General features: G+C 41.5%; 1 protein-coding gene across 3 annotated transcripts in view; it reads left to right on the forward strand.

The window, feature by feature from the left end:
• TPK1 (thiamin pyrophosphokinase 1) overlaps positions 1–7,074 on the forward strand; it is a 309,296-nt gene extending 302,222 nt beyond the window's left edge. Inside the window, exon 6 of one of the 3 annotated variants that reach the window (XM_079151092.1) lies at positions 5,112–7,074. In XM_079151092.1, coding sequence (XP_079007218.1) covers positions 5,112–5,231 — 120 coding nt within the window. In that variant the 3' untranslated portion in view covers positions 5,232–7,074. The remainder of the gene's footprint in view (positions 1–5,111) is intronic. The other 2 variants (XM_079151091.1, XM_079151093.1) reach the window with 2 other exon arrangements.
• The last annotated feature ends 20,735 nt before the right edge of the window (positions 7,075–27,809 follow it).

Below are 27,809 nucleotides of genomic sequence, written 5' to 3' on the forward strand. Positions count from 1 at the left end.
GGATCTGGAGACTGTGCTCTAAGTAAACCAATCACTCAAAACCACAGATCAAATATGCTCTCTGGTATGTGGATGCTAATCCACAACAAGGATGGGGGAGAATAGAAGTTCAGTGGATTAAGCAAAGGGGATTGGGGAAGGAAGGTAACGGATGGGGGATAGGAATAGGAAAGGCAGTGGAATGAATCTGACATAACTTTCCCATGTTCACATATGAATACACCACAGTGAATCTCACCATCATGTACATCCACAAGACGGGGACCCTAACTAGGATAAGATGTATTCTAATCTTTTACAAGTATATCAAGATGGTTTCTACTACTATGTATAACTAAAAAGAACAAATAAAAAAAAAGTCTCCTTGCTTTCAAAGAAATATTTTTTTATTATTGTGGATTCAATGTGAATCCATCTGAGAGATGCAGGACAGTAACAAAATCATCCATTTTGTGGCTCAAATGATTAAACATTGTAGCAGTTAGAAGAACATAATCTGCATACATGGAAGGATCATGGAGAAGCAGGGTGTGCCCTATGCTTTGGGGTTTGTCCAGATTAAGGCTGCAGGAGTAGAGTAGGAATAGACAGGAGGATGTGGGCATCCTGATCCTGTTCCACACTAAGGAAAAGAGCATTCATCTGAAGTAATTCCAAAACTCTTGAGATCACTCTTGACTTAAAATACTTATTTCCTGTCCTGTTGGGAATGCTTACTTTGGGGACAAATACTGTCTTCAGAAGTCCTCATTTAAAATGTCAGCATCTTTTGGAGGGTTCAAGTATAAGTTTTTGACAATTTGGTGTGAGAGCGCTCAGCAGATCATTTTTTCTGTTTCGAATAAAGGAAAGCAGAAAGGTAGGGCTGAACACATTGTAAAAAAGCACAAATTCAGAGGTGATACAAAGCAAAGGGTGGACTTCAGCTTCATCAATTTTATTTTGAAATAGTCCAGTGGTTAATGAAAATTTTAACCTCTCCTAGTAGTATTTTTTTTTTTTTTTTTTTTTTTTTTTTTTGCGTGCTGTGCTGGGGATTGAACCCAGGGCCTTGTGCTTGCAAGGCAAGCTCTACCAACTGAGCTCTGTCCCCAGCCCCTCCTAGTAGTATTTTATTGTCTTTGACAATAGCAGTTTATTTCATAAATATTTTTCACTTTTTTAACTTAGTTGTCTGTAAGAAGGTTTTCTTTGGGATGACACTTAAGTATTAATTGCCTAAGAGGGGAGCATGTCTAAACTAATGTCAGAGCGTATGTGATTCCAGCATGATGGTATTGAACGATTTCCAAAACAAAGATCCAGTGTAAGTTGTTTATTTATTTTAAAAGACAAATCATTGAAGTGTTCTGGCCATGAAAATATTAAGCCAAAACTTCATTTTGCAGACAATGTTTGCAAAGTAACTGCTATTCCAAGCCAATGTTTCTCCAAATGGTGTCACAAACAGCAGCTCACAGGGGAAAGTGTGAGGTCCTTCTTAAGGGGTGCAGGGAATTTCAACAGCAGGTGGGTCTGGACAACACTCATTCAGGAAAACAGGCTTTTGGTTTTTTGTGTGTTTGTTTGTTTTTGCTGCAAACTACCTGGAGCACTGATGTGCTGACAGACATTGCAACTTCCAAGAGGACAACCCGGGGAGCAATTTTTCCAATCTTCTCTGACCTTGGCGGTTGTGTTCTGTGCTGAACACTTTGGAAAATTATCTGATGTGATCTAAAACTCTAAAAAGCTATCTAAAGATAAGATATTAATGCATTTTCAGAAGGAAATATCCTAGATCATTCCCTCTCCCTCCCCTCCACACACACCTTATAGGCATCTACTTAGCATGTATGTATGTATGCTTCATATAAACAGAGGTAGCATTGATTCACTCCAGGTTCTTTCAGATAAGCCCACCAAACTACTATTTTGAATTCTACATTTATGGTGCAGAATCAAAGAAAATATACAAATCTTGTAGTCTGAGGTTTTACAACTGCAAGTTCATTGGAGTAACCATTTCTCTTGTGACTACTTTTCATCCTGTGAACAATCCCAGCATGAAAATATGCCAGCAAGTTTGTCTTGGTACACAAGGAGTAACCTCTTCTGGGAAATTGAATGCAGATCCTTCTGTCTTCTTCTTTCACGTTTTATCCTGCAGGCTGTTTAATTTCTTGCAGTGTTTGTTGACGTATTTTTAAAGTACCTGAACAAAGTAACAGAAGATGAGCTACCCAAGGTTAGCCTTGTGGTGGTCCATTCTGCAGGACCATTCCATGCATGCAGCTCTGTGTGCCTGCAGTTTTAGCTGCAGTTAGCCACAGAGTATAGGTTGAGTGCTAGGTGCAATTTGAGGAAGGGCTGTCTACTTTATGAACTCTCATTGGCACCCACTCTTTGAATCTTCTACACCAACTAGGAAGTATCCTTATGGTCTCCCTGTGTTTGGTGCTTATGGATGATCTTGTTAATTTGCCAAGTGTTTTGTGAGATCTTAAGGGATCTTAGTATGAAAGTTAGTGTAGTTATTGGATTTAAGGTCTCAGATGTGAGCAAGTCATATGCCTCTATATTTGGTATTATTCAAAGGCAAAATATAGGTAAGCTTTAATTTTTTTCCCTGTTATGTCATAGTCATTTGCAAAGACGAGGTGTAATACAGAACAAAATGACAGATTTCTTCGCCCTTCATAGGCATCCACTTGGATGTACCTGTGCTCTAGCTTGGAATTGGAATATAGGACAAGTGCCCCCATGGCACTGCTTGTCAGCATGATAGTAAGCACAGTCTCCAGACCCTGTGCCGTGTGAGCACATCTTGTTACCTTTGACTAAATGAGAACTGCATACCTTATGAAGGTTTTTAGATATGTTCCAATAATCACAGAGAAGTGACTGTGATTGATTTTTGTTCCTTCTTTACTCTGTGGACCTGCCTTTGACTTAAGGAGTTATCTTAGCTCAGAACAGAGGAAAGAACAGGAACCTGTGCCATGATTCATGAGAGTGGATAGAAGCAGATGATTAGTTCACGTGCCTCTAGTCTTCAGTGATGGCGTGAATCCTGAGGAAGTTCTGTAACATCAGGCGTGCTCCTGCCTATGTCAAGGAACGTACAGGCCAGACCTGTTAGGAACTGAGAAATCCAGGAATAAACGGAGTCCCTTTATACAGTTATTCACTTTTTAAAAATGTCATATAGGCTTCAGGTTAGAGGAAAGCATAATGCTGCTTGCTGCCTTTTAACCACAAAAGCAAAATTTGCATATTTATAAATACAAAGACCATTCACAGATGGCAAAGCACCTTTGGGGAACAAGAGAAAAAAATGTTAATTGATTGTAGGCTAAGACCTATCTGCGACTTCTCAGGTCTACAAACGAGTTTATTCCCAGATTGATAATTTTAAGTTCTGTTGATTCTTAAAATAATGAAGAAAGCAGTGAATACACAGCAAGGCTACATGAGAAGGCTTACTACTGTGCGATTTAAATCAGCGATTTTATAACGGCCATTTCTCTCACTGGGAAAATAAAACTTAACATGTATATGTGCTGTTTCCTTTGCTTTATATGATGTAAGTTGAAATTTCTGTTAGGGAATTAATATCCACCAGTTGAAAAATAATTCGTTCTTTCCTTCATCAAACATACCAAACACACCAATGTATCAGCTAACCATTGCCACACTGTTAAGCAGACCAAAAACAGAGGGAAGAAAATCATCAGTTAAGAAACAGGAATTAACTGTAATACACCAAAGGTAAGACAAACCAGTAAGATAGGAATCCCTCTCTGATAAGTAAGGAAGTCACCTCTAACAACAGGTCTGGTTGTCAGAAATGATGTCACCAGCAGAGGCACAGAGATCTGGGCCCGTGCATACTCCTGCCTTCCTACTTTCAGCTCTCAGGCCACCCAGTGCCCAGGAGGCTGGGATTACCTGTGACCCCTCCTGTAAAGCAGTGCTTTCTCATGGGGCCCTAGGACGGGAACTTTTGAGCAGGAAACTGGACCAGAATCCACCTTCCCCAAAATGCCACCAACACCTGCTCTTTCACCACTGAAACCAAAGTCAAATTCTAAGGAGATCGGAATCTCTAGGAGCCCCTGCCCACAACTCCTTTTAGCATAAGGAGGCTTGGTTGCTCTTTGCGAACTGGTTCATGCACGCTGTGGTTGACATGGAGGAAGGATCACTTGTGTTGCATTTGGTATTTGCGTTAGATAAAGGGCTGGGGATATAGCTCAGTTGGTAGAGTGCTTGCCACATAAGCACAAGGCCCTGGGTTCAATCTCCAGTACCGCAAAAAAATTAATTAATTAATTAATTTAAAAAAAAAAAAAAAAAAACTGTTTCCTAGGGGAAAAGACAGAAAAGTTTGTACCAGCTTCCAAGAAGTGGCTCTGTGTTCATCTTGGGTGGCACTGTATCTGGCGTAGGTTTCAGACCCTGTCCCCTTGATGTTGGTCCTATATAAGGGTGAGAAACCATAATTATGGGGCATTTTTTAAATGAGTAGACTTTAGTTTGGGGGTGAGCAGATGAGACACAGTATTCCTCCCCACCCCCATTATCTTGCCTTAATATGGTTCATTTGTTATAAGGGATGAACTGATATTGACATGTTAATATTAACCAAAGCCGTCATTGACATTAAGGTTCACTCTACTGCTCAGTACTTCTGTGGATCTTGAGAAATGAATAATGTCAGGTATTCACCTTTAGAGTTTCACACAGAATGGTCTCACTGCCCTAAAAATGCCCTGTGTTCTACCCATTCGTTGCCACCTCGGTCCCCTTAAGTGAACGTCTGACCCAACCTGGACATCTTCCCTGTGGCCTTGGCCTGCAGACCTCTTCCTCTCCCTTTTCAGAGGCGATGCCTCCAGTTCCCATCAGGGGCTCCCAAATGTGTAACAAACACTCTTGAAAAATTCCTGTTAGGATTAACCAAGGTGAAAGTTCCTGGGATCACTCAGCGTCTACCTGACACCTGTGTTGTTAAGATGAAGGAGGATGGGCCCAGGGGGGGCTGGAGTGCGGGCCGCCACGTCTATAGCGCCCGTGAAGCTCCTTTCCTTTCTCTCACCGTCCTGCTGACCACTCCTCCTCTCCCGCAGGGAAGGCACAGGCTGCTGGTAGGCACTGGGATGGAAGGAAGTTGGTGCGGCCTCGTTCCTGTCGGGCAGCCATGCAGCCAGGTTACGACCACAGGCCTGAAGTGGAACCTCAGTAAGTAGACCCTTCCATAGAGGGAAGTTTCCTTTTTTGGTGTCTGTTTTGCTGTCTAGGAGTGCAATTTCTGGATCCTAAGGTGTCTCGTCATGTAAGCCACAGAGGAGCCGCCTGACTGTTTTGCAAAGTGTCTGTACCATTTTACATTCCAACCAGCAACACACAAGCTTGCCAGCTTCTTTACATCCTCAACCACACTTGTTATTATCTGTTTGTTTTCGTTTAGTTTGTTTTGCTTGGTTTGATTAGAACCATCCTGGTGGCTGTGAAGGTGCTGTCCTACTGGGTTTTGATTTACCTTTCCCTGATGACTAATGGCATCAAATGGCCTCTCTTGTCCTTATGAGACTTTTGTATATCTTCCTTAGAGAAACGCCTGTCCAGGTCTTTTGATCAGATCTGAATTAGATTGTTCTGTTGCACCGAGTTGTAACTCCTTCATGTATTCTAGATAAGAGACCTTTATCAGATGAGTGACTTGCAAATATTTTCTAGGAGTTCTTGGCCTGTATTTTATTTCTGAAACTTAATTAACTAAGTTAATTAATTTAATTTGATGAGGTCCGGGTTTCATTATGGATTGTACTTTTGCTGTCACCACTATGGACATTTTTCCCAACTTCTTCATGGTTTTGTGCCCATGAAACCTTCTTGGCTTATTATAAATAGTTGCTCTAACTTAAGCAGAAAGTTCTTTTCATCGTCAAACCTTTGAGATAGCACAATCTGTGATAGCTGCCCTTATTAAATTTTAAGATGTCCAACAATTATCCACCGTATTAACTTTTAGTTATACAAAAAGTGCCAGATTTAAAATAACAAAAAATGAGGGAGATCTGCTTATGAACTAAATTCTGATTCCAGAGGAAATCAACAGGCACTGTGAAGCTAGTCCATTCTAGTCGTTAAGAATAACAGTAATTTAATCAAAGAGATCTACTGAAAAACAAAGCTGTCGTTCCCCGATTAACCAGTATCTCCAAGGTTGTACATGTAAAGTACGGAATCCTGTCATTCTTTTTTAATATGGGAAAAACTCTTAGATTTCCATGAGGAAATAAATATTTTGAAGATAAAAAGATTTCCTTAGAAGTCCTTTCTATCAGTTCCTGCTGAAACAATTAGGAAAGGCTGGAGACGTTTTGAAACACATGTCTGGAGAGCTCATCAGAATTTGAAAGGACAGCTACAGCAGGTCTCCTCCAGTGCACCAGACAGGTGACGGGCTTTGAAGCTCTTGGATGAAACTGACATGAGCTCCCATTAGAAGCTTTTTTGAGAACATTCCAGCCTAAAACAACAGTTTTACTTTTAAAAATTCCCATTATTTCCAAGGACCCATCCTGGACGGTGGGGAACTTCCTCCTGCATGGAATGGTGAGGGCACCACTTGGGGCTGGTGCTAGACAGGAACAACGTGAGCAGCTTCCTTGTGCTACTGAGACAGGAAGGGGCCAGAAGAGGAGGCACGGCTCCTCGGTGCTCTTGAAAACATCCCAATTCTGTGTGTGAGCTTTCCCTGGAAAGGGGGCCTTGGGCAGGCTGAGGTCAGGGCTCTTAACCTTCCCACCTAGGGTGGTTTTTTGATCCTGTCTAAACGCAACATGTTGTTATATATTTGTGTGATTATAGATTGCTTTGATTTTGGAAATAATCATTTTTTTGTCTACATGTTTGTGCAAATGTAGCAACTTTCAAGGAGTATTTGAGAAATAAGAGTCCAAAGAGCTTTTTTCATCAATTATCTATGGAAAAATTCTTATTTGAGGGTTCTTTTAGCTCATTAAAAATAATAACGATAAATGTGAATGGTACTTGTTGACTTGAAGAAGAGTGGATAGCCTTTGTTCACAGAGGGCTCCTGATTCACGCAGCACTCTTGTCTGGGGAAAGAGCCCGAGGTCAATGTTAGCTTGTCTGTCATAACCTTGGTGTGGGCTTGGACTTGCCGAGGGGAAAAGGTGCTTAGTCAGGGGCTGCCCTCTCCCTGGATCAGTAGTAAGCATGTCATCCTAGACATGTCAAAGTCCTCCTCAGGTGGCCACATGACTTGGTCTCTCCCCATCCACACACTCCAAGATCTGATGCCAGAAGTTCCAAAAATAATCTGATTCATCTGTTATCAATTTGTAATATCTCACATTACGTTCTGACTTATACCCAAAGGACTTAAAACCATATTACAGTGATGAAGCTACATCAATGTTTATAGCAGCTCAATTCACAATAGCTAGATTGTGGGACCAACCTAGATGCCCTTCAACAGATGTATGGATAAAGAAAAAGAAAATGCAATACATATACACAATGGAATGTTATTCAGCCATAAAGAAGAATAAAATTATGGCATTTGCAGGTAAATGGATGGAGCTGGAGAATACCATGCTAAGTGAAATAAACCAATTCCCCAAAACCAAAGGCCAAATGATTTCTCTGATAAGTGGATGATGATACATAATGGGGTGGGAGGGAGGAAAGAATGGAGGAAGGATGGATTGTATAGAGGAAAAAGAGGGGTGGGGAGGGGGGTAGGGGAAAGGAAAAATAATGAGACAAATATCGTTACCCTATGTACATGTATGATTACACAAATGGTGTGACTCCTTTGTGTATAACCAGAGAAACAATAGTTCTACCCCATTTGTATACAATGAATAAAAATTAAAAAATACAAAAAATAGTAATAAAATATGAAAGCTACCCATGTCCCATCTCCCAGAAGAGAACTGTTCCAAGTGTCATTAAAGCTAGTAATATTTATAGCATTGTAGTCCGTGGCAGTATGCTCTGGACATTCATTGACTTGTGTCTCGTGTTTCTCTGGGATGTGAACACTTGTGATGCTCAGTGCTACCTCTGCTGGATGCTCCACAATGCCCTGCACCATGGGTGTGCCAGGACACCCACCCACGAGGGCACCACTGCCCTGCCCCACACCCTCCCCGGTTCCTGGTATTGTCAGACTGACTCACTTTTGCCAGTCTGACTAACTGGTATTTCCCTGTGGTCCCAGCAGGCCAGGGTCAGCAATTTTATGCAGTCGTTAGCCATGGTGAATCCACTTCTGTGGATTGCTGTTTTCTTTTGCCTCTTTTCCCCTCAGGCTATTGATTCCTCGGTATTTCTATTTGTTTTTATATGAAGAAAGGTTACAGAGTTAAATGCAGAGGAATTTTTAAGTCTTTCTCCTTAATGTTGCTAATATTTATGTCTGAAGTCATCGCTATTCCCCGTATTTACAAAGGTATTTTCACTTTAGTTTTTATGTTTCAGTTTTAGGCCTTTGTTTCACCTGAAATTCATTTCGGTGCATGATATGAGATAGGGATCCATTTCCTGATAGTCTGTCGTCTTCCTGATAGTCAGTTACCCTAGAATCATTTATCATCCTTTCTCCAAAGATTTTCGCAGGTGTGGGTGTTCCCTGGATCTCTGCCTTTTTGCCTCAGTTTTCCTCCTGCTGTTCTGATGCCACACAGCCATGGTTCCTGGGCTTGCCAATAGGCGTTGGATCGTGGTCAGCTGAATCTCCAGCCTAGTTCTTTAGAATTTCCATGGCTATTCCTCGCTTCTTACTTTTCATCATAAATTTTAGAATCATAATTTTTATTGGCGTTACGTTTAATTTTGCTGAACATTGTTATTATTTCTAAAAATGTGACTATAGATTCACTTGATTTTCTGCAGACAAGCATGTTTCTGTTCATAGTCAAGTTCCCTTTCTTCTGCAGTCAGTAACAAAAAGAGGTGACTCGCTGAATGGTTGCTTTAAGAAAGCCTGTGCTTGCTTCCTCACGGTGCAGAGGTGCTTCTCTTGGTATCTCCCCCCTGTGCCTCGTGGTCAGGTCTGTTGCTCTCCAGCCACTGTGTCCCCCAGGAGCATCAGGAGGGAGGAAGGGGAAGAGAGGAGTGTGGGGCAGCGTCCACAGAAGGACATGGGCCTTCAGAGATCCCCACCTCCCCAGAACCCCTCCTGCAGAGTTCTTAAATATCAGAAGTTGAGATGAATTATATAGTTCATTGAATTGTTAAAAAAATTAAAGTGCCATGATTTAATTGGCACTATTTTATTTTCTTAGAAATTTTTTCATTATTTATTTATTTTTAAATTTTTTACAGACTGCATTTTGATTCATTGTACACAAATGGGGTGCATGATTTCGTTTCTAGGGTCATACACCATGTAGATTCATACCATTCGTGTAATCATACATCTACGTAGGGTAATGATGCCTGTCTCAGTTCACCAGTGTTCATACCCCCCTCCCTCTCATTTCCTTCTACATAATCTAAAGTCCCCCAGTCCTCTCTTAATTGATAGAGTTCTAGGAAATGACAGCCTGTCTTTGGCAGAACACAGTAGGGTGTGTGTCTAGTCATCCTGGTTTGATTGTCTCTTTGTAGTCTCCTGCAGTTTTCAGTATTTCCTTCACTCTCAGGCATGATGGTCTCTTTGGTCCTGTGGTTTCAGATAGTTGGTTGTCTGTTCACATTTCGGGTGTTATCTTTGGCGATACTTGGAAGCTTCCTTGGAAGTGTCTTTCTAGCTCAGAATTCAGGCACTGTTCCTACTAGTGCCCAGAGATATGGCAGTCCTGGACCCCTTAACTGTCTAGGTATAAGGTTTCCCTGAAGAAACTTCCGGTATAAATTTTAACCACAAGGAATTGAGGTCTGTCTTTTTTCTTTTTTCCTGCCCCTGTCCAAGCTCAGGCTGAGACAAGTAAGTTTCCTTCTTCTGAAGCTTCTCTAGCAATCTAGTGATTTCCTCACTGCTAGGTTCTAAATGCCTGCATCCTCCAGCTTCATGCATTGAAAACTAATTAGCAGTGTGATAGTGTGAGGAGCTGGAGCCTTCGGGAAGTGATCAGGTCCCTCGTGAATGTGATCATCCTAAAGGAGAGAGATTCCTTGCCCTTTTTACCACTTGAAGACACAGCAAGAAGGTGCCATCTGTAAACCAAGGAACAGACCCTTCACAGACCCCAAAGCTGCCATCACTTCAATCTTGGACTTCCAACTTCTAGAACTTTGGGCAGTAAGTTTCTGTTGTTTATAAACTACCAAGTAAATGGCATTTTATTATAGCAGCCTTATCAGACTAATTCACAAATCTACCCTTATATTAAGGATATAGCCTGAATTTATATAGAGAATCAGTCCCAATACTTATGAAGCTACTGAGAATAGAGGCCCAATATCTTGATTCCTGATTCCCATTTATTCGAAAAGAAAGGTGTCTTAGTTAAAGGAACAAGCCAACATGGTCTGTGCAGCTGCTCTGTGTTCCAGACCCTTCTTCATTTTTTGACCACTGATGAGTTGGTTTTATTGTGAGCTTCACATAGTAGCTAGAGGACATTTGTGATGTTGTATCCGAAGTGTCTAAGTCTGGTATCAGGAGAATTTTAGAAAACGGAGGCCCCATGCTGCCAGCTTGTCTTCACCACCTCCCTGGTTGTTCTGTGTCCAGTGGAGAGGACAAGTGTGGGGAAGGGGGCCCACTAAGTGGGAAGAGGCAGCAGCAAAGCTTGGATAAGGTTTGGCAGAAGCTACAACTATAATTTGAGCTGACTCTAATCAGAATTTGACTCCTGAAGACAGAAGTAGAAATTGTTAATATAAATATCCAAAGATTCATATTTTCAACATTGGGGAAATCTGAACCTCAGACTTGTGTGTTTGAGGTTCCAATAAAGTCGCCATCAGCCCTAAGCATGAGCCCAGGACCCTGCCCTGGCTACCTTCCTTCAGAACCCAACACAGGCTTCCGCCCCCTTGCAGTTTCCTCCTTTCCACCTTCTTGTGACCTTATTCAACCTTGCACCATGTTCCCAGGATTTCTAAAGGATTCTCTTCAAGGATTTACTCAAACTACCTCTTGCAAAATCTCCTCTCTCCCGAGAAAACAGCTACCTTCTCTGATGCACGAATTTCTGTTCATGAGTTATAAGGACTCAGTTGGATTTCCTTCCTCGGTAATCCTGGAGAATTCACCAGGGTTTGCAGGCTGCTACTCTGAGTAATAAGAATCAAGTTTCCTTTTCATGTAGACGGTCATGCCCGATCTCTTAGTGTTTACACTGAGTCCACCAGAGGTGGCAGCACATGGTGCCCATAGGGATGTGTCATCTCCACAAGTTCCCGACCTTTAAAAAAGGATGGGACCAGCGTGTATAATTGCAGTAACACTCAGGTGGCATTTTACATTTGATTTGTATGAAGTCCGTTAAATCTTACAATAATCTTGTAACAGTTTGGATTGCCCATTTTTCAGATAAGGAAGTGTAAGAGACCCCACGGAAACCACGCAGGACATGGGAAATCACATAAGGGAGTTTATTAAGCAATCAAAGTGTCTCCCGGGAGGGGAAGAGAGAAAATGAGAGGAAAAGAAAGGGAATGAGAAAGGGTGCACGCTAGAGAGAGTGGAAAAGCGGAGAGGATAGAGAAAGTGAGTAGGAGAGAGAGAAGCCTGAGAAAAGATGGCGGGGTAGCTGCCGTGAAGCAGTTGAATTCTGCCAGCCTAACGGAGAAGGACACTTGCAAGCTGACTGATGAGCCAGCAGCTAGCTAGGATGCCCACAGCTGACGGTAGTTGGGAGGCCGGGAAAGGGCTCCACCGGAAAGGGCGGGAGCAGCTGTGTACGTTACAGGAAGTAGCATTTCACAGCTCTAATGAGCCGTTTGTCCACATTTCCATGATTAGGGAAATGCACTTGAAATGAAGAGAAGAAAACAAGGAAAGTGGTTAACTGTGGACAGGAAATGGAGAGAGTGGAGTGGCTAAGAAGAAAAGTAAAGTTCTGTGCGACAGAACAGGACTTCTAACTTTCCTCCAGTTTTGCTGAAGGAAGATATTAAGTGGAGTCCCTGCCCGTTTTCCCGGGCCTCTCATTCATGACACTCAAGTCGAGATCAAGATTATGTGCTCGTTGTTCAGTCTTTTGTATTTCTTCAAAGAAATACAGAAGTAAACGACAGAAGGAAATAAGTTCTTCGTATTGACTAAAAGAGACTCTGCTCTCCTAACTCAAGTGAAAGAATTTTGAAAGGAAAAAATGAGAAAAAAGTTTTAAAAGATTTTTCATCTTTTTGAAGAATAAAATTGTGAGTAAGTATATACAAGTACCAGGGTTTTTTTGCAGGAGTTCTCTATTAAAATTTTTAAGTAATTTAAAACTAAGGGTCCCTGATACGGGACCATCTTATGCATGTGTAAAATTATATTTGCTAATAATGTATTTGGGAGACAAACACTCTTACTGCTCACTCCATTAAACTCACAAAGAGATGCTAATTCCATTGTCATAGTCGAGCTGTGGCTGTACCCACGTAGGTTGTGACTTCTACTGAACTACTGCCACTAATGTGTGAGATGTTCTATGTTCAGACGTTTGTTACTATTTTAATTATTGATTTTCCAGTCCAGTGCTTTAAAAAATAAAAAGCACTCTGAAACTGTGACACCAGTATTTCCTGTTCAGTTCAAAGAAATTCTTTTGTTTCTTAAGTCTTCCATAATTGTTAATTCATGCTCATTTGAATTAAAATGTTTAATTTTTCACACAAACTAAATATCAAATGGCTTTGGGGGGGCTGGTGCTGGGGATTGAGCCCAAGAGCACTCTGTGCAGTGAGCTACAACCCAGCCCTTTTTATTTTTTGAGACAGTGTCTCACTAAATTTCTGGGTGTGGCCTTGAACTTGTAATCCTTCTGCCTCAGCCTCCTGAGTCACTGGGATTGCAGGTGTGAGCCACCAATCCCAGCTGGCATCTTTTTTTCAAACCATCTTCCCCAAGGAGTATGTTGATGGAGGTTGTCCACCCTCAAAACCATTTTCTCGAGTTAGCATATTGGTGAGACTATTGCATTTTATCACATCTAAGGTGCCATTTTATTGTATTTATTATTATTATATGTATTCGAACAAAAATAACATTACTTATAATTGAAAAAATGTGGGGGAAATGCGCACTTTATAACTGATAAAATTTGATGGATCAAATAGCAGAGAAACTTAAATTCTCAAACTATACGCACGAACATGTTACTCTTTAACCTGTCATAAAAACCTGGAAAAAGTCTTTGAAGTAGATTTTAGAGAAAGAAAAATCCTGGATATCTGTCAGTCGGTTGATAGGACTGGCTTAGAGTTTTTCTGATTCTATGGGCATTTAGGCTTTACTTATTTGTTATTATTATTTTTAAATTTTTTTAATCTTCAATGCATCTTTTATTTTGTTCATTTCTATGTGGTGCCACGTATCAAACCCAGGGCCTCACACATGCCAGGCAAGCACTCTACCACTGAGCCACAACTCCAGCCCCTCAGCTTTTATTATTTTGCACCTTTGTGTACTTTGATATTAACTGACTGATCATAATGAAAATTATTCCAATTCATATTAAGCCAAGTAAAGTTCTGTTCTGTGTAAACACATGGTTTATCACACTTGAGAACTGGCCAGTTTCCTATTAATAGATTGATTTCAGGAATCCTGATGAGCCATAGACATGTCTGTAGTTTGCATTCTCCTTTGGACCAGGTTTTGCTTATTAACTTTCTTCTTAATGTCTTTCATAAAATATTTGACATATTCACTTTGGATTTATATGAGTCATTCTCTTACCCTTTAAAAATTAAGATGTTTGTGGGCTGGGGATATAGCTCAGTTGGTAGAGTGCTTGCCTTGTAAGCACAAGGCCCTGGGTTCAATGCCCAGCACCACAAAAAAAAAAAAAAAAAAAAAAAAAAAGAATGTTTAAGAGACCACAAACTATTGTGTTCATTTTTTTTAAAAAGTGTATTGTGGTATTGCAAAACACCACCTAACTCCATGGTGTATAAACAGGTCAGAGGCAGTGCTGGGAACAAAGGTCTGCTCTGTCACTTCCATATTTGTGCACTGAGAAACGGTCTTGCAAAATGTGGGTATGCTACACTCTCTCTATCTAACACATCTGGGCCATGACTAAGCAAGCTAAGCAAAAGGAATCAGACAATATAACCTTCTAGAAGGTAAGAGCTGATTCTCATACTAGTAAACTAAGCTAGAAAGCAAGGACATTTTCTTTTAAACAATTTTACTATAATAAAATTCACATATTTTAAATTTTCCCATTTAAAGTGAACAATCCAATAATATCTGATATTTTCAGGGCTGTGTGTAACCATTACCAAATAGAACATGCTCATCACTTCAAAAAGAAACCACCTACATTTTAGTGATCAGCCTCCAGTCCTATCCCCTCTTCTTAGCCCTACACAGCTCCTTCTCTAATTATTGTTTATGTGGATTTTCCTATTCTAGACTTTCATAAGAATGGAATCATATAATATAGGGATTTTGTGACTGATTTATTTATCTTAATGCTTTCAAGGCTCATCAATGTAGATTTATCAGTATTTCATTTCTCAGTCATGGCTGAATAATATTCTGCTATGTGGTTATGCTGCATTTTATCTACTTACACATTAACGAACATTTGGATTATCTTTTTCTACTATAAGTAATACTGCTATAAAGGTTTTGTACGATTTCTAAGTCAAATTTCTCTTTCATTTCCCTTGGGTATATACATAGAAGTAGAGTGGCTGGATCATATTATAAATTTATACTCAGTTATTGAAAAACTTCCAGACTGCTTTCTAAAGCGATTGCACCAGTTATGTTCCTATCACCAGCGTTTGAGAGTTCCACCGTCACCATGTCTTTGCAAACAGTTATTTTTATCTGAATTTTTCATTGTAGCCATTTCATGTGTGTCAAGCTTATCTCCTGGTAGTCTCATTACATCCCTCTGGCCAGGGACGTGGAGTTTCTTTCCCGTGTTTATTGACCACATGTCTCTTTCATGGACATCCTTTGGCCATTTTTTAATTAGGTAGTTTGTCTTTTTATAACTGAGCTCTAAAAGTTCTTTGTACATTCCGAATACAGGTCCCTTATGAAGTATATGATTTGCGGGGCTGGGGAGATGGCTCAGTTGGTAGAGTGCTTGCCTTGCAAGCACAAGGCCCTGAGTTCAATCCCCAGCACCTCAAAAAAAAAAAAAGAAAGAAAAAAAAGAAAAGAACTGGGGATGTAGCTCAATGGTAACAATCAGTTCAATCCCCTAGTACAAAAAAACAATACAAAGAAAAAAAAAAAAAGTATATGATTTGCAAATATTTTTACCACCCCATGGGCTCCCTTTTCTTTCATTTAATGGTATTCTTTGAAGTAAAAATGTTCTTAGTTTTGAGGAAGTCTAACTCATCTGTTTTTTGTTTTGTTTTGTTTTGTTTTGTTTTGTTTTGTTTATTTGTTTTTGCTACTTAGGCTTTTGGTAACATACTTAAGAATTCTTTGCCAAATCCTATGTCATAAAGGTTTACTCCTGTTTTCTCCTAAAAATTCAGTTTTTTCTCTTAGATTTAGGTTCTAGGTCCATATTGACTTAATTTTTATGTAGTACGAGGTAATGGTCAAAAATCAGTGTGTTGATTTCTGCCAAAAAAATCAGCTGAGATTTTAATAGGGATTGCATGAATTCTGTAACTGGCCATCTAAACAATGGTAAATCATCCAATCCATGAATATAGAAGGTTTTTTATTTAGTCAGATCTTTTGAAATTTCTTTTCACATTTTTAAAGTGAAAAGCTTTGCAATTCTTTTATTAAATTAAATTTTAAGTATTATATTATTTTTGATGCTGTGGTGAACAGAATTGTGGTGTTTTGTGGTTTGTTTGTTGGATTTGGTATTTGGAATTGAACCCAGGGGCACTTACCCACTGAGCCACATCCAGAACCCTTTTTATTTTTTATTTTGAGACAGAGTCTCACTATGTTTCTTAGGGCCTCACTAACTTGGTGAGGCTGGTTTTGAACTTGTGTGTCGGGGTCTTAAGCCCCCTTGCTCTTCTCAACCAGCGACAAGGGAAGGAAGCACTCCCCAACAAGGTCAGACTGGGATAGGTAGGGCCGCCTGACTGCCCGCTCCCAGCCCTCCGGCCGGAGAACAATCAGACGCGTCAGGGAGATCAGTCACAGCAGGAACTCATTTATTGAGGAGGTCACACAGCTTTTATGTAGGGTGGAGGCTAGGCGGGAACCAATCAGCTTAAAGGTCAGCAAGGCACGGAGGATTCACGCAGGCGAGAGTCCCATAGGACTATATGGCAAGCATGAGCTGATCACATTTGCGGAACTGTTGTTAACCCATCCCTGACGGTGGTCTGATTTATCATCATTAACCTTTGAAACTACCTTTGAGGCCTTGATCTTGCTCACCCGCCAGGAAGTAAGGAGTCAGCCTGAGTTAGTTAACGTGTCATTAGTCCCAACACTTGTGATCCCCTTGTCTCAGCCTCCCTTGTTGCTGGGATTACAAGCATGCATCACTGTGCCTGGCTAGAATTGTGTTCTTAATTAGATTTTCAGATTGTTACCTGCCAATTGTTACCAGCTGAGCTCATATCACACAACCTTGCGGAATTCATTTATTGGTGTTAATGGTTTTTCAGGGGATTTCTTGGAGTTTTCGGTATTCAAGATCATGTCTCTGCAGAGGTAGTTTGACTATTTCTTTTCAAATCTAGATGCTTTTTATTTCTGTTTTATTGCCACATTGCTGAAGCTAGAACATCTTGTGCAATACTGAATAAAAGCAGTGAGAGTAGACATCATTGCTTGGTCATAATCTGTGAAGGAAATCATCCAGTATTTTGGTATTAGGTACGTTTGCTGTTTTTCATAGTTGTCTTAGGACGTTTCATTCTGTGCTTAGTTTCTTGAGTGGTTTTTATCATGAATGATTATTGAAAATTTTTCCAATGTTTTTCTGCACCTATTGAAATAAATGTGATTTTTAAGATTCTATTTATACAATGTATTCTAGGACTTGAATTCAGATAATAAATAAGCGTGCTTGCCTGGGATGAGTTCCACTTAGTCATGATGTTCTTTTTATGTTTCTTGATTTGGTTCTGAAGTATTTGGCTGAGGATCTTTGTATCCATATTTCTAATTGACAGGGTTCTTTAATTTTATTTTCATATTGTCTTTGTTTATTCTTAGTGTCAGGATAATACTGACATTTACTCCCAAAGCTCAGACATTCAAGAGTGAAACTAGAGAAATCAGTAAGGACATCAGGAACAAAACACAAGTAAAGGAGATCTGGCAGACAGGGTGCAGATTTGGGGGGGACGTAGCACAGAGGGATTCTTGTTCCATATAGAAAATGTTCGTGTCTGGTGGTGGATTTAAATACATGTTCAAGGGTCCTGATCCCTTCCTTCTTTTTCTGGGCTGCGGCATCATTACCCCTCTCTCTCTCTCTCTCTCTCTCTCTCTCTCTCTCTCTCTCTCTCTCTCTCTCGGGCCTCTTTTCCATTGTCAAAACTTTTTCTTTGACTGACGCCTGAGCATTCCTCTTTTAAGGAAGTCGAGACTCCACCATGACCACCTGGATAATCTGGGGTAATTTCTCCGCAAGGTTTGAACTTACTCATATCTTCAAAGACCCTCTTGCCACTAAAGTAACCTAGTGACAGCTTACAGGGATTAGAGTGTGAATCCTTTTGGCAGACTATTAATGCAGTCTGACATATCAGGTCTACAATCAGTGAATTTAACCATTTTCTGAAATAATATTTCTTGAATACAATTGTTCTGTCACTGAATCTTTAGAATGACTGAAACTTGACACACGAAGACTATTTAGATTCTTTTTGAGAAAATGTCTCTCAGGGCTGTCATTCATCGTGGTCTTACCTAGCATGGTAAAGACTCAAGACAAATTATGTAGACATGTTTTATTTGGGGCCCATATAAGACAATGAGGATGGCAATTTCCAGTCAGTCTGGTTTCTGTTCTCCAACTGTGTCAGCTTTTCATTGCTATGACAAAAATACCTCACAAGAACAATTTAGAGGAGGAAAAGATTATTTTGGCTCACAGTTTCAGAAATCCAGTCCATGGTTGGCCAACTCCATTGCTCTGGGACTGAAGGGAGGGCGACACATCATGGCAGAAGGGCCTGGTGGAGGAAAGCTGCTCACGTTGTGGCAGGCTAGAAGCGGAGAGAAAGAGGGAGAGGCCAGGGGGAAAAGGTACAGTTCCCTAGGGGCATTTTCCCAGAGACCCACTTTCTCAAGCCATGCCCGCCTACCTACAGTCACCACCCATTAGTTCATTAAAATTATTAATCCATCAAATGGATTAATCCACTGATTGGGTTACAGCTCCCATCATCTAATTGCTTTAGCTCCAAACATGTCTGCATTAACACAGAAGTTTTGTGGGGGAGACCTCATATCCAAGCCATAATACCTCTTCTAAATTGCTCTTGTCAGGAATTTTGGTCACAGTGAGGAAAAGCTCACTGACGCACCAGGGCTCCTACTCAAGAGTGGCCAAGTGTATGTTCTGATGCTTGGGAACCATGAAGAAGTTGGAGAGTTGGCTTAGGCAGAGATGAAGCCCCACTCACCTGTGGGTTGAAACCATTCTTTTATTAGTCCTATTTTTTTCTTTCTAACCTTTTAAATTCCTTCTCTTCTTTAGCCTTTGAGGCCGTACTTACACGAGAGACTGGTAACTTTCTACCAGCGACAGGCGGTGATCCAGTGTGTGATTAAGGAGGCAGAGAGTTTGGCTCTTCCTGTACCTCTTATAACCTCATGTCCTTAGCGTCTCGGGAACCAAAAGGTCCTTCAAGTTCAGTCCAGTCGTCATCAGTCACTCCACCGAATGCACACAATCAAACCGCTGGTGCGCACACCACCGCCACTTCCATCTCCAGCTACACACACACACACACACACACACACACACACACGCCAGTGCTACGGCAGGCAGAGGTCTGGATTTCCTTATTGTGCACGTGCATCTGGTCAGTCTGTGGTTGTAGACACCAAAATTGACAAGTTCTGAATATTAGCTTTGGGAAATGGTTGCGCCTGTTGGTAATGAGAGGAAACCACAAGATTCAGCTTTTATGAAATGAACCAGATTTGGGGACAGTAAAGTTGGTAGGCAGTAGATATCACTTCTCTAGTTAGAAGAACACAAGGAGGAACATTATTATTTTTTAGAATACATCATTCTGTTGGATTTCGAATATTATATTTGTAAACCAATGCCACACTTTCAGGCATAGAAGAGTAAGGACACATAGACCACCGCAGACTCGGATTAAACGTATGTTTCACCAGCTCGGCTCCAGTTCTATTTTGTTTTAAAATCTAAACTAGACACAAACGATTTTCTTCTCTCAAGTCCTTGCCCTTGTGTGGTTCTGCTAAGAACACATGGAACTAGTTATAATTTACTCCGTGTCATAGTAGTCTTGTTTTGTTTGTAGAAAACTCCCAACAACTTGACAAACACATTTGTTAGGGTTTATTCTGGGCATTTAAATATGAAAACAATTAACATGCATTGTAGAGAATATGACAAATGGGAGTTTGTGTGCAGGCCAGTATTTCGCTGACCTGCACTCAGGGACACTATTACAGCTCAGGTTTGCCTCCCAAGTTGTTTAAATGAGTTGATTTCCCGTATTTATGTGGGCAGGTTGACGGATGAGAATGACTTTGGTGGAAGCTCAAGAGTCCCTTTCTGTTTTCCCTCCTCCAGGTTTCATTTTTGTGCTGATTCAGATGTGGGCTGTGTGCATTCAGCCGTCCAGTTAATATATTGAGACAAGAAAGCAATAACTTTGGTGATTACATGAATTGTAGAGAAAGAATCAAGGGGTGCTGCAGATAAACTTTTACTGTGGGAACAGTACACTGGGTAGAATTTTCTTCTGGGCCCAAATCATAATATTTCGTACTCTAAACAGCTTTTTCACTTATCCCTGTCTTTTCTCTACACTCTTTCTCATTTGTATGACATCAAGCTTTTTATTAATGTAGAGTATTATTATCCCCATCTTATACATTAGAAAACTGAGAAACAAGATGTTCAATAAATTGTCCAAGTTCATATTTTCTGACTCAGTCCTCTATGCACTTAAAATTGAGTAATCACCACTAATAGACAGATTTATTGTTCAAAGCTTTGGACATGGTGGAATAACTTATCTCAAAAGAGTTTTCCCTGAAACTGGACAGGTGCAAAGCAAAGCAGAGAGAGCGTAAGCACCTTAGCATTAAAATCCTGATTTTAATGCTAGCACAAACTGAGGTATTCCTGTGAACTTCAGATGCACAAGCCAGTGTGTGTGTAGGTTGCAGAGGGTGTCATTTAAATGGAACTTGGGTGCAGTGTGGTAGCTATTTCTGGGGTGATCGTAAACCAAATGTTGCCATTCATCCTAGTTCTCAAGGAACTTGTGGCAAGTAGTTCCACAGAAGAAAAGAAAAATATTTAGCATTCATGAAGGGGAACAAATGGTTCAACGGGGTTTTGAGTGCCTAGAGATCCAAGGGTGAACAAGAAAGAACAATAATAATAGAGTTTAGGATGCAATTGCCGGAGGTTTAAACCACAGTCAGGCTTCGCAGCAGTGAGCTGCCACTTTGTCCCCCATGTTCTTTGGAGTCAGATTGTGAAAGAACTGAAAATATTTGGAGAACACTGGATTTAATTAAAAGAAGTCGGGATCAAACTGGGGAAACAAAAGGTTGCAGACCAAAGCAGATGCATGTGCACCAGAGTGTGTATCTCTGTAGCCCAAATAAGGTTATGTGAAGCAAATGCTTGCATAATAATAAAATGCATGCTGCTGTACTTCAAGAGAAAATCAAGGTACAGATTACATAATCAGTAGGTAAGTTCTCAAGCTAACAGGGTACAACACTGAATTATAGTATTTTCTTTCACCTTCCAGAAAAGAGAGTTGAATTGACCCAACAAGAGAGGAAAAAGCTCTCTGACTTTGAGAAGTTTATAAAACAGTCCAAAAAAGAGAATAGCTCAGTGCTATAAGCCATTTGACAAAATGAATCTCCAGAATCATTGCATAATAAATAACTTGCCTTTTCTGAGTGTAATTTCTAGCTTGAGTTTCCCTGAAATGTGGCAGAAAAAAAAATATGAAGCTCTTTTCTTCAGTTAGTCATATGAAGGAAAGATGATGATAAGGTTCAAGTTCTGACTCTGTCATCAACGATGGTGCAATATTGGGAAGTTACCTGGATTCTTGTGGGTACAGAGAGTATTGGTAGGTAAGGTCTGCGGGTCCCCTCAGTTTGGAACTGGGGCTCCTGAAGCCACAGAGAAGTGAAGGAGTCTAGATCGTAGCTGCCGTGAGTTGATTTTCCAGGGAGACGTCCCTGTCCTCCCTCGTTTCTGGTGGTGGCAGTGAAGAAGGGCTCCCACGAGGAGCAGTCGGAGGAGACACAGGGTCTCCGTGCGGAGGCTGTCAGGGGTTGGTGCCTCGCTTGCCTTGCTGGTGGGCGTCATGCCGTAGTTCTCTGTGTGTCAGTGGCTGTGAACACTGTAGAGGCAGCCATCCTGTGCCATCTCTGTCCTGTGCTTCCATGTTCACACCTGAGGTGGGGACTCTAGAACTATTGCTCGTCTTCCCCGAGTCAGACCTGAAGCATCAGTTGAAAGACTCATGGATGATTCGTTAGCTGTGTCCTGATCCCCCCACACCAGTGCCAACAGCCCGCGCTGTCTTCGCCACGCAGACGCAGGGTTGCATGTTGGACCTTTTTCACTCATTTGTTCCGGGGACGATATTTAATTTCAAATTAAAAATGTTTCTGTCGATTATCCGTGAATCTGATTTTTTATTTCCCCTCTGTGTGTGTGTGTGTACCTTGAAGAGAGCGCTTGGAAAGAATGATTATCAAACAAAAAAGCTTTCTGATCTTTTTTTTTTTTTTCTACCAGCTAGAATTGATAATTTTTACTTTTAACCATTTAGAGAAGTATTTATGTGCAGTGTACAAGTGAGAAATATCTTCCAGGAAAGAAAGATGCACTGTGGGCAAGATAAATCTGACATATAAAGTACAAATTGAAACCCGTGTGTTTTGTTGACTTATATTTCACCAAGGCTTATTTTCTCTAAGTAAGAGTAAAGAAGTCTTATTTCCTGCTGCCTTGCGTGGAGCACATTAACTGCCCTCAGAATTCAGTAAATTGGGTTCGTCCCTGTAGGTGGATGCAGTAATGAGGGTGGGGGTCTGCTTCCTGCTGGCGGGGCAGGGTGCGGAAGGAGGGGTCCCGGCAGCCCCTCCTGACTGGCTGCTCCTGCAGTCCCGCTGCATGTACAGCTGCCGTTCTCCCCGACTGCACTATCTGATTTTCATCTTTAAGATGAGTGACTGTGCTAAACGCAGAAGTGCTTTCCACCTGTTACAGTAGTCTCTCCTTCTGAGAGCCAAAGAAGAGGCATTTGAACGCCAACATCCATGCCACTTCCTCCATGATACCCGGCCTCACCCCCTGGTATCCCCCCCACCCGTGTCCCCTATAGCATTTCCCAGTTTCAAAGGCCACTGCAGATGACCCTGGTCATGAAATTCCCCTAACTAAATGCAAGTTCTCTTTCCTCTGAGCCCCTGAAGTGCCCCTGATACCAGCCGGTGCCGTTCCTTATGCATATTTCTTGTTCCTTTTACTACAGTGGATCTGCCTGCAGGACTTAGTGCTTGTCGCTGTGTCTCTTCCTATTGTCTAGAAGAGCATCATGCATATTTTATGTCATTAGCAATACTTTTAAATAAGCTAGTGAATTCTACCCACACAAATTCTCTAAGAGGACAGAATCGCTTGCACTATGGCAATGGAAAATGAAGCAAGAGTTCTGTTTTTATGTATGAAGTCTGTCTTTAAGGCAATTAAAATAATAAAGGATAGGTTGAATGTTAAGGGTAGATATAAACCCTGCCAGAAGTTAATATGATTTAAAGTGATATAACTGAGAATGTGAACACAGAAGAGTTTTGGGGTATGTATGTGTGTGTCTGTGTGTGTCAACAGGAAGTGGAAGTGGAGGAATCTGGAAATCCTCAACTCCTTGGAGATATTTGGAGTTTCAAATGAGTCCTCTGCTCCCAGAAATGCCTTTTTCTCCCTCATTTCTGTGCACATGAGTCAATGTCTAAGCATTTCATTTAGACTCCCCTTTTAGATGTTGAAAATGGTAAGCAAACAAACACAAAAAACCCTCTAATTTGAAGGCAAGTATCATTATAAAAACAAAAGCTAATGAAATTGGTTCTCTCATTAGTGTGTCTTTTATTCATGAATCTTGTAATATTTGCTTTGGAAAAAGAAAGTAAACAGCAAATCTCAGTTCCGCTTACTCTATTGTTTCCTATGGGACATTCTTAACAGTATTATGTAAGTGTAAAAGGTGGGCTTATGTTTGTTCCAATTATTTTGTGTGTTTGTTTTAATCTACTTAACTAGGCTGCGTACTTAGTTTGTGGGTCCTTTAGGTTTTGCTCCTGTCCTATTTAGCTAGAGTCCTTATGCTAAATACTTAATAGGCATTGATTAATAGTAAGATTTCTTATCAGAGTGACTCCTTCCGTCATTTCTATATTTAGACCTTGCACATTTCTGAAGCACTATCAACTGGAGGAGTAAGTCACTGAGAATGTGAGTACTTAGTGTTGGGAAATGCCATATTTACAGCTGGGTAAGAAATTGTAGAACCAGCAAAAAAGGGTAGAGAGACAGTAGTGTGCTGGGCAGAAGGAGGAAAGGATTGTACAGGTTCTCCAGGGAAGAGGCTGCCATTCAAAGAGGATTCATGAGTTTGTTGAGATACAAAAGAGATTCAAATGGTTAGATTTTACTAGAGGAATTAGTTTTGTCAGTGTTGAAAATGCAGACAGGTACAGAAGCCAGCTATCTATTCTTTAATAAAGGCCTTAATAAATGCCTGCACATTTATTAAGCTTTTTCAAAGAAGTTTGTCGGCAATACAGGAAGATACATAGATTAAGGAGGTTTCCTTATCCAGGAGGTCCCTGTGACCAAGATCAAAGACAGTCTGTTTATGCTGAAAGACCAGGAGGAACCAAGCAACTCCAGAGACCCAGGGAGGGATGGAAGACACAGGGAGAGCCGCTGAAGTGTGGATGCAGCATGCGTGGGGAGACTGGAAGAGGGAACCCGGGTGGGTAAGTTAGAGAGGTATGTGCAGGTCTACCTAGAAATGGGAGAGCAGGAACGGAATGAGCAGTGTTGAGCCAGGTGTGATGTGAGCCAGGTGTGACTGTGAGCCAGGTGTGATGACTGCGAGCCAGGTGTGACTGTGAGCCAGGTGCGATGACTGCGAGCCAGGTGTGACTGTGAGCCAGGTGTGACTGTGATCTAGGTGTGATGACTGCGAGCCAGGTGTGACTGTGAGCCAGGTGTGACTGTGAGCCAGGTGTGATGACTGTAAGCCAGGTGTGACTGTGATCTAGGTGTGATGACTGTGAGCCAGGTGTGACTGTGAGCTAGGTGTGACAACTGTGAGCCAGGTGTAACTGTGAGCCAGGTATGACTGTGAGCTAGGTGTGACGATTATGAGCCAGGTGTGATGTGAGCCAGGTTTGACTGTGAGCCAGGTGTGACTGTGAACCAGGTGTGACTGTGAGCCACGTGTGACTGTGAGCCAGGTGTAATGACTGTGAGCTAGGTGTGATGGCTGTGAGCCAGGTGTGACTGTGAGCTAGGTGTGACTGTGAGCCAGGTGTGATGATTGTGAGCCAGATGTGACTGTGAGCCACATGTGCCTGTGAGCCAGGTGTGACTGTGGCCAGGTATGATGATTATGAGGGAGGGAGGTGTGACTGTGAGCTAGGTGTGATGACTGTGAGCCAGGTGTGACTGTGAGCCAGGTGTGACTGTGAGCTAGGTGTGATGATTGTGAGCCAGGTGTGACTGTGAGCTAGGTGTGATGATTGTGAGCCAGGTGTGATGACTGTGAGCCAGGTGTGACTGTGAAGGTGTGACTGTGAAGGTCCGAGTCTTTACCAGCAAGAGCACTGTTTTAGTCAGCTCTTTCACTGCTCTGACTGAAGGACCCAACCAGAACAACTGTAGAGGAGGAAGAGTTTATTTGGGGCCTCACAGTTTCACAGGTCTCAATCTATAGAGAGAAGACTCCATTTCTTGGGGCTCGTGGCAGAAGAGTGTGGCAGAGGGAAACAGCTCACTTGATGTTTTAGTAGCTTTTTCCCTACTGTGACTAAATGATCTGACCAACACAATTATAGGGAGGAAAGGTTTATTCGGGGGCTCACGTTTTCAGAGGTCTTAGTCCATAGAAGCCTGGCTCCATTCCTCGTGGCTCGAGATGAGGCAGAACATCATGGTGGGAGAACATGGCAGAGGGAAGCAGCTTGTATCATCAGGAAGCAGAGAGAGAGAGAGATTCCACGCTCGAGATACAAAATATATACCCCAAAACCACATCCCAATTCCAATCTCCTCCAGCCACACCCTACCACTTCAGTTAATCCCATCAGGGATTAATTCACTGATTGGGTTAAGACTCTGAAACTTCCTACATTGTCTTACATGTGAGCTTTTGGGGGACACCTCACATCCAGCCATAACACATGATGATCAGGAAGCAGAAAGAGACTCCACTGGCCAGATACAAATATATACTCCAGAGCCATGCACCCAGTTCCCACCTCCTCCAGCCACACCTACCACTTCAGTTAATCCCTGTCAGGGGACTAATTCGATGATTGGTTTAAGACTGCTAGAACCCAGTCATTTCTCCTCTGAACCTTCTTACATTGTCTCACATGTGAGCTTGTCAGGGATACCTCACATCTAAACTATAACAAGGACCATAGTATCCAGGATTATGGGACTGGGCAAAAATTAAAATTTGGTGAATTTAAAGCACTTACCTTCTTAGTAAAGAAAACCTTATAAAATTGAACCACAACAAGGACTAATTCAATTCCCAGTTCCTCTCTAGCAGATAGGAAATAGTGGGTAGAGTGGAGTGGGACCACTGATTTGGGCAGGGGTGGCCACAGTAGCAGTTCTTAAGTGCCATAGCCTGTTTCAATCAGCTGGACATTAGGCCCCAAATAATCTGAAAGTATAAGTACTCATGACTTGGAGTTTTTAGTTCATTAAAACAGATGAAATTTCACTCTTAATGCCTTTCACTGGCAACTCAGCATTCTTCTTCAGATTGAAAAGAAGCCTGTGGAGTCAGGTGGGGCAATGGAAGGTGCACACTCCTCATCTGTGGGTGACTCATTACGTATTCAGCCACATTACTGTTATGGTGATCACAGTTATTTAGAGTTTCATAGTTCAAATTTTATAGCTAGCTGTGCTTTCTCATTCATTGTACCCCTGAATAAATTTCCAATAAGGAAGGAATGAATAAAGCATTAGTAAATTCATTACACTATGTCTAAAAAATCTAGAAACTCTGGGTGGGGGGTCACTTGCCATGTTAATCAATGTTCCCAAGCAAATTAAAGATGAATTTAAGGCAAGTTTGTTACCTAGAAGTCAATAAGTATATTTTACCTACATCATTTCTCATTAAGAAAATACCTGTTTTTGCTTGGTGTGGTCTGGGTTCCTCTCGTCGTCTCTAAGCTGTGTCTAAGTGATATTATCATGACCTAAAACTCGAGGACCTCTAGATGCCACTGTTTTCTAAACATTTACTTCCACCCCTGACTTCTCCATCTCTGTTCTTCATTTGTACCAAGATTCCTGGAATATAATTAGCACCACAGTGAAATTCCATCTCCTTCATTTGTATCTTAGCCCTGCTGCTTAGAAGAGTAGGTGCAGAGTTGTCATTGAGCGCATCTTTGTTGGATGAATGTCTGAATCTTGGCTAACCTAAACAACCACTGAACAAACACTGAGTTTTGTTCCACCTGTTTTTTTCTCTGCCTCTCCCTTTCCTGTGTAGATGACAAAAAAGAGAATCATCTACAAGTTGCTCAAACCAGAAGACTTGGACTCTTCCTCTCTTTCTCCCATCTCCTGGGTCACGATCCTAGTGTGATCCCAGTCCAGACCATCCTCTTATCTCTCTTGGAATCCCGTAGAATCTTCCTAATGGATAACATTGTTTAATCATTTTCCATAAAGCAGCCCAGTCTTTTTAACTCCAGAGTAAGTCTCTGCCACTCCCCAGTTCAGAACCCTCTAACGGCTTACCCTCATATTTAGAACAAAAGCCAACCTCCTGCTGTGTCTCACAGCCCCATCTCCAGCCTAGAGGCCAGTCTTCTCTCACTCACTCAACTCCAGTCTCACTGACCTTTAGTTCCTGCCATAAGCCTTTGTACTTACTGTTTCCTCTGCCTCGAATCCCAGTCCTCCTTCTGCTAGTGGGTCTTGCATACTGTAGCATTTTAGTGTCAGCTTAGATACTGGTTTCTAAAAACCAGGTCTAAATTAGCACAGTGTCCTCCCCTCCCAACACATCACCCTCTTTTATCTTCTTCGTTTTAAGTCATCTTGTGAAACCATTGTCTGCCTTGCACTTACTAAAAGTCAAACTTCACAGGAGCAGCAACATTGCCTGTCAGGTTCTCTTCTGAGTCATCAACAATGAGAGTGGCTCCTGATCAGGGTAAGCATTGAGCAAATGTTTCCTGAATGAAGGAACTCCTCAGATGCCTACGCTAGATG

Source organism: Sciurus vulgaris (genome assembly GCF_902686455.1).
Source record: "Sciurus vulgaris genome assembly, chromosome: 8".
NCBI classification, from domain to species: domain Eukaryota; kingdom Metazoa; phylum Chordata; class Mammalia; order Rodentia; family Sciuridae; genus Sciurus; species Sciurus vulgaris.